At 38.2% G+C, this 7,637-nt stretch overlaps 1 protein-coding gene across 3 annotated transcripts; it reads left to right on the top strand.

Moving 5' to 3' along the window:
* mvb12a (multivesicular body subunit 12A) lies at positions 1–5,299 on the top strand. Of its 3 annotated transcripts, XM_018679760.2 has the most exons (11): positions 63–133; positions 1,251–1,402; positions 1,597–1,686; positions 2,555–2,638; positions 2,804–2,903; positions 3,024–3,153; positions 3,285–3,425; positions 3,619–3,728; positions 3,833–3,891; positions 4,021–4,083; positions 4,192–5,299. In XM_018679760.2, the coding sequence occupies exons 2-11, from the start codon at positions 1,388–1,390 to the stop codon at positions 4,276–4,278; spliced, it is 879 nt and encodes a 292-aa protein (XP_018535276.1). In that variant the 5' UTR covers positions 63–133; positions 1,251–1,387; the 3' UTR covers positions 4,279–5,299. The 3 variants fall into 3 exon arrangements, with proteins under 3 accessions (XP_018535275.1, XP_018535274.1, XP_018535276.1); XM_018679759.1 differs by lacking the exon at positions 1,251–1,402 and having other exon boundaries at positions 1–133; XM_018679758.1 differs by lacking the exon at positions 1,251–1,402 and having other exon boundaries at positions 1–139.
* Positions 5,300–7,637: the final 2,338 nt, after the last annotated feature.

The following is a 7,637-nucleotide window of genomic DNA, read 5'->3' as shown; positions in this document are numbered from 1 at the left end:
AGTTGGAGTCAGAATGGATTCAGTACTTCCTGCTTTGACGAGGAAGACCAAGACATTTCGGCTGATAACCAAAAAGTTGTTTGCCTGCCAGACCACGCCACCTCGAAGAGACAGAAGTGGACACAGACACAAAGTAAGTGTATGTTTTTACGATTTTATTCGTTGACTCACGAAACAAAAAGAACTAAGCACATTTTGAACAAGAAACAGCGAAGTTTTGTCACTGGAACAGTCGCTACTATTGTCAGGTAAACTCGGCTTGTCATCTAAATACACGATATATGACTTCAAACCAGTCTTCATTAATAATTCACTCATATTTTATTCTCAGCATGAGAAACTAATAACATTGGAAAATATAACAGTGTGGTAACGCTGGTGATGAAGTTAAACAGTTAAACTGTCAGATACAGTCAGGGTTGATTTACTTGCGTATGGCTGGTATTGATTTCCCACCCTGATACCAAAATAGATCTCACACAATGAATGTCTAACAGTGAATGTCACGTAAGTAAGTATTGGCGTCAAGTCAGTGAACATATAGTCTGTATTTTACATTCATCAAACATCTGTCCTCACTTTACACTTCACATTACATAGGTTTAATTATTCAGTGTCAGGCATTAGAAATATTTGTGTATCCAGAATTAATCACTCATACTTTACTGATTGTTCTTGTTTTATCCTTTGAAAACTGAGGACAGTTGTCATCTTCTAAGCATATCATAATTATAAAGTTTAACACATTTTGAAAAGGGGAAGTATTTCATCTATGGAACAAGTCACCACTAAAAATCTCTTTATTTTATAGGAGTCACAAACCTAAAACACTGAGAGTTTGTACTAGGTCACTCAATACTGTAACATGACACAATATAAATTTGTCCATCATCAAATCAATTAGAAGGACTGCTTTTGATTTTTATGTGATTTTTAAGGTAAGTAATTTGGATTTATCATACACAGACACTACAGGTCTATTTTAGAATCATTTCAAATTAATTTTACAGAAAAGGTATTGTAACACAATACATATCAATATTCTGATATAAAATTACATTTACCCTGATAGATGATTTTATCCATATCAACTACCTGAACGGAGGTGCTGAGCAAAAGAACTTTAAATATAAAAACATCTCACAAAAAGGTAACTCTAGAATTTTAAATTCCTTCACTGAAAAGTTTTCTCTGTCCTTGAACATAAAGTAATGTGACCGTTTAGACTGAATTGGATCATTCTGTCCTAGACAATGTAGCCCTGGGGTAACATGAATTCTTGGACTGAAACGTAGCCTGTTTACCGCTGAGAGTCTTCACTTCTTGCCACATGGACATAACAACTCACTAGGTCCTGTGTCATCACAGCAGTGTCATTTGTACAATCATGAATGGACTTAAGGTATTAAAATGTGTTTTAATAGATTGAGTACAACATTCCTGAAAAGTTGGAAAAGCTGGCAGTGAGAAGACTGAGGAGCTTTTATTTATACATTCATGTTAGTGTCCACCATTAACAACACATATCTGGATTTCTGTTCTCTTTTCCTTCTAACTTCCTGATATACTTAACACTTATTTTATTTTCTTCCTCAGATGTCCTTGATGGAGCATGGGGGAGTCCGGCCCATTACAGCAGTGGCGTGGACCTCCAACACTGGCACCTGCCCCAAAGACTTCACCATGGTAGGAACTGAGATATAGATCAATGGTTTATTCAGTTCTCCATAGGCAATAGTTCACTGGTGCTCGAATAACCAAAGAAATAGGAAGGGCTGTGTGAAAATAACAATAGATCTTCCCTTCCTTGTTTAGTAACTCTATTTTGTGGCAATCAAGTCCTAAAAAAATCACAGGTAACTAAAGGGGCCACAACAAGGGTGGTGTAATCTACTGTATGTCCTTAGTCTCAGCAAGAATGGGAGCAGCTGTATTTGTATATTAGCTTCATTGAGTTGTACACAATTTATAGATTCTTTCTGAAGGCTGAGGGAAAGAGTGTTGCAGTGGTCAGTGGGACAGCGTGAGTGTTTTGAACTGAAATTCTGACCTTTAGAGACAGAGTGGTTGTTTAACAGCCATTCACTGACTGTAAACTACCTTCTCTAAAATCAGAAAAAAGGATGTTGTGCAGCCAATGAATGTCAAAGTCTTATATTTGTCTGTAATTTGAATGAGCAGCATCAACAAACTATCCAATAATAATCACAGTCTTAATTGCAGCCATGGATAGCCAGTTTCTTTTTTTTTTTTCATCTGCTCTTCAAGTGGACCGAGCACATTTGTTTTTCTTATGCACTTCCTGCCTCTGATAAACATTGACATAATCAGGAAATACAGTCTCAGTGAGAGTAGTTAAATGAATATGCAGGTGTCACTTGTTTACTCTCCCCTTGACTCAGTAGTGCCAACTTTTAAACCAACGTGAACATCAGCCACTCTCTCTATGCCTTGCTGTTGTTATCCACCTACCGTTAAGTTAATGGGGCATATTTATGATGTGAAATGTGGTAACTGCACCCACTTTCTCCTCAATCTCTCTGCCTTTCTGCAGATCAACATCACAGAGGATGGAGCAGCGGCAAACTTTACACGCAGCTTTGCAATGAAGTCTGGATATTACCTCTGTTACAGCAAGGTAACTGTGAGCCGATTAGAAGGGGACTTGTACACTTTTAATGACCATATTGCCTGTGTTTTGCAGGACTGCAATACATCATGTATGTTTCCCACCAGCTCTTTGTTTTCCACACTTGTCCCTTTTGTCTTCTGTACATGGACTGTATCTCTCTCCCTCTTACAGGACTTGACAGGTGGTATGGTGGTGTCCGACATCCAGGTTCTCTCAGACAAAGACTCTATTCCTCACGGTTACTGCTACATAGCAGAGCACCTTGAACCAAGTGAGTACACACACATTCCTAATATTTAATGCAGATTTTAGGAATATGTGTCCAAACTACTCACTGCTGATTTACTCTAGCAGTCTGATGGACATTTTCTCTCTTTGTGTGCATGTGCAGAGGCCTCTGTTTCGAAGAAGAAACGGGTTTGCATGCGAGTCGTCCCAGTCTGCAGTGTGGACACAGCTGTGTTGGATATCAAACTGACAGCCAAAAGCAAAATGATGCTGCAACATTACACATATGTGGGGTTGGTAGCATTCACACACGCAAACATTGGACCTGTCCTTATTCAGAAAGGAGTTATTTAAAGACCACATTTCCTCTTAACTGTGCATTCAGTTACTTCATTAGACAGTCATAAATGTGCCTTTTCTCCAGAGACATCCATGGCTACGTGTTGTGGTGCAGAAAGGGACATTTTTCTAGCCCCATGCCCCAAGCCAAACCCCGCAGTGTGAGCCTGGATCTCCGCAGACTCTCATTGGAGCAGCCGTCGCCCCCCCTGCCCCTCAGACCCAGGTTTACTCCTTTTTAAATGTCTAACACAGAGAAGTCCAACCATACATTTTCATTATCCTCAATTAGAACTTTTTCTCATTTATTTGACAGCTGCTCTGGTATACAGGTGTACAATTTCATAACCCTATAACACAGTTTTACATCTTGAAGGTGTTTTTATTCCTGTCAATAACATCATCTTTTGTTTCCACAGCAACCCTCCTCCTCCAGTGCCACATGGTAAACTGAGTCAGAGACGCCAAAGCCTCCACACCAAGGACAACTTGGACAAACCTGCTGACAGCAGTGTCTCTGGCATTACAGGTACTCTGAGTCTCTCCACATACATAAGAGCACTGTTATTGATGTATCACAGTTTCTCAGTAGAGGCAGTCCACTCACCTATGGCCTGTCTTCTCTCCCTGCAGCTCTGGATGGAGTTCCCTTTAGTCTGCACCCAAAATTCAACATCCAGGCAAATGGGACGGTAGGCTTGACTTTTTCAGCAGCACTAAGGCGACAAATTCTGTTGCAAAATGTTGCTGTTTTTTCCCCCTGTCACTTTATCTGTAATTGTACATAACATTTCTTTCTCTTTGTTATATCTCTCCTATAGTGTCCCCTCAACTCTCAATTAAACAACATACAAATAAAGTCACTCCAAGACATTGAAAATGAGGTAGGCTCACATCTGACCCTTGATTTCAGTCAAATCATTTTTTGAAGTGTGAACATAAAGTTTCCCAAGCACAAACATACTCACTTTGTTTTGTTTTTGTTTTTTCAGTATAGCTATGCTTTTACTGTGGAGGAATCTGCTGCCAAGAGGACCAGGCCATCACTGCTGACCGGAGGCGCCTCATCAGCGCAGTGATCTTTGCACTTAGACAAATTAACAATACCAGATTTTAGAGTTTTGCTGTCCAAAGATTGTTTTCTTTTTTTTCGGATGACATCTCAAATCATGGTACAGATGAAGGATGATCATGCCTACATTTAGGTTTATAATATGAAGTTTTAAAGGGCTTCGGGTGTAAAGAATTTATTGTAATGGAGTTAATTCAAAGGTCATCTTAAAGCACTGCCATCCTACATGAGACAGACAATCATTCAGGTGGTTTGGCTGTTTTAATGTCATGCTTTTCCTTTTAATTGCTTTTTTATTTGTCTATGTTAAATCTGGATTACCATCTTTAAACATTCCAAGTAACTGTTTGCCAAAGAAAGGTCTGTGTGAATACATGTCATTGTATTGTCTTTAGACTGCTTGGCTTTTGCAGGAATGCAGCCGTTAAACATGTGACAGGGTTAAAGATGTGATGGGTCTATGAATCTGTCGAGTATCCGCTGTTTGGAGCTTCACGTCTGCAGCATTGTGCCTGTCAGGTTTGCGTTCACTCACAGCTGTATGCTAAAAACAAAGACGCTCTTGTGTTTTAATCGCTCTGTTTTCTGTTACCTGATATCCTGCTTTGCATCTTTAATTGTTTCAGTTAACAACAAGTAGTGGAGGTGTAATATTCAGTCTGTGCTTTCTTTGTGAATGAACTTTGCTGCAGATGATGTTGGACTGAGCTCAGTAGATACACTAACATATCTAAATGTAGAATATAGTGCTATTTCTTGTATGAAGAGTAGCCTACTATTAGGTTTGTATTATTCCAAAAAATAATTTATCCTATTTTAAGGTGAGGTGAGGAAGGTTATATGTTTTTACTAAAACAAGATATGTGGGGAAAATGAGAGAGAATCTGTTTTTGTTTAACTGTTCAGTGGAATAAGGGCCAAATATTTATCTGTCTTATTGTACAATATATAATGTTATTTTCTGCTGTTTTTATGACTTTGTAGTAAACTTTTATTGCATGGAAAAAATAAAAACCAAAGAAACACTATTTGCTTTGGTTCTACATGCAGTATGATGCATTTAGGTGCATTTAAGAAAATCAGAGAATAGTAAATTGTGTACAATACCATAACATGCAGTAGGAAAAGAGAAGAGGAACAGTACAGTATAGGTTGTCTTAGAGACACTGAGTAGTTTCAATAGTAGAACATATGGACAAAGAAAAACATATTGACCAGTTTATTTGGATTAAGTTGACTGAGTATGTATACAGTGTCTTTTTGCAAGGCTTTGCATATCACACTGGAGTTAAAGGACAAACAACCACAATATCAGACTGAAGGAACGCCAGGCAGCCCAGCAGGTGGATGTGGGTGTTTGCTAAACAGCAATTTTCAGAAAAGATTTTTGAATTTTTGAAGTGGCACTCATATTCATTTGTCCTGCCCGTTTCACGTCCCGAAACGATTCTTGAATTCAAATTGGCTGTCAGTAAGTGACAAGTCTAAACCAAAAAAGCCCCTGTAGAGGTGTATTTATAGTAAAACTACAAAGTGACTGCCAAACAAATCAAAGCCTTGATGAATCTGGCAGTCATGTTGAGCAATTCTCTTCATAATTTCCATTTTATCCATAACATACCATTTCATTTCACCTGCAGATTAATATGCATCTATACACATCAGTTTCACTCCAACAGCTGTAGATCAAGTTTGCAGCTCTTTACCATTTTGACACTAATATTTGTTCAGGTAAATGCAACATCCTACTTCCTTACTTAAAAGTAGTTGGAAATCAGTGTTATGGTGCATCACTGCCACCTGCTGTACTATGCTGCACTGTTTCTGCTGGATGTGTTATGTATACCGTACATTGCCTGTTATATCATTGCCTCCCTGCATAGATAACTGTTACCCAACCTGGAACCTTATTCATACTTATTGTAAATAATTTATTTTTCAGTTTGCAATTTTTGTGATCAAGGAGAAAAATGGGCATGGGAAGTTATTATTATATATATATATATATATATAGTTGGAAGAGTCATACTTCACTGTTGTTACAATTAATGGCCAGTTGAGTAATATATAACAAGTTACAAACTCCAAAGTGATGCCTTATATAAAATGGGGAAAAGCATGATATCAAATTCACTCTTTATTATACAGAATATAAGTAATCAGTTTTCAATTGTGTAAGTATTATATATAAATGTATATGTCTTACAGAAATAAGTTTTGTATTTTTGTTTTGATGCTTTTGTCTGACATTTTGTCAGTTTTAATTCCTGTCAAAGGGAGACTATTTTTCCTTTTGAAGAATATTTGTTACAGTTGAAATGACAAATAAATCTGAAAATGAACTAGAAATGAAATATGGCAGAAGAGGTCATTTCAAATGGTAACCTGGTGAATAAGCCAGGACTGGTTTAATCTACCAGGGGCAAAAGGACAAAAATGGGCTGTGGGCCTCTATTGATGTGACTTGAAGATGAAGTAAGAATGCAGGTGTTGCCTTTAAACTGCTGTAATTTTAGTCTTTAATGTGATTTTGTCATCAATGGATGACCCAATGGGCCCCTGCAGGTATGGTAGGCTTGAGGGATCAGGGGACCCTATGCTTTACATGCAAAATGTCACTAAAAGAGACACAAAACTGCAACAAACAGACCCAAAATGACTATAAGAAGACAGAAAACACCCGCAAAGAAATGCAAAATGTAAACACATCAATTGTAGTCATTTTGTTCCTCTTTCAGTCTAGATGTCCCATATGCAGAAGAGGTGGGGGCCTTCTACGTGTCTATGCCCAGGGGCCCATTGTCTCATATCCTGTCCATGATTCTGTGATTCATACTGTATTAAAAAACAAATTAACTATTTGAATAATATGACTAATACTGACATAATTAACCTGGAATCTGGGCATTTCCCCCTTTAGCCAGCTGGTAAACCCACTGTAATGGGAGCAGAGATAAATACATATAATTTAAACCCAAACAGCATAATGCAGCCTCTGAATAGTCGAGTAAGAAATTAAAAACCTATGATCTGGACATCTGTAATTTAAGTGAGGAATTCAAATGACCAGAGTAAACTACAGCATTTCAGTGTTATATAAGTAGCATAATGTTATCTCCTCTACTAATGTTAGCTCTGCTTTCTTCCTTACGCCAACATTATCATCCAGTTATTAGCATTTTAGTTCAGTGCTTGCTTCCATGTGCTCAGTGAGGGTTTGATTTGTTCCACCGCAGCTACACAGTGACTCTTAGCTCGTTTGTTTGTTCTGCTTTCCGGAAAACGGTCTCTGATTCCAACCAGCTGTTTCCCGCCTCACACAGATCAGCTGCACACACACACACACACACACACAGAGTAGTAGGC

The sequence above is a fragment of the Lates calcarifer genome, linkage group LG5, assembly GCF_001640805.2.
Source record: "Lates calcarifer isolate ASB-BC8 linkage group LG5, TLL_Latcal_v3, whole genome shotgun sequence".
In the NCBI taxonomy this organism is placed as follows: Eukaryota; Metazoa; Chordata; class Actinopteri; family Centropomidae; genus Lates; species Lates calcarifer.
This window is presented reverse-complemented; position numbering and strand designations above follow the sequence as displayed.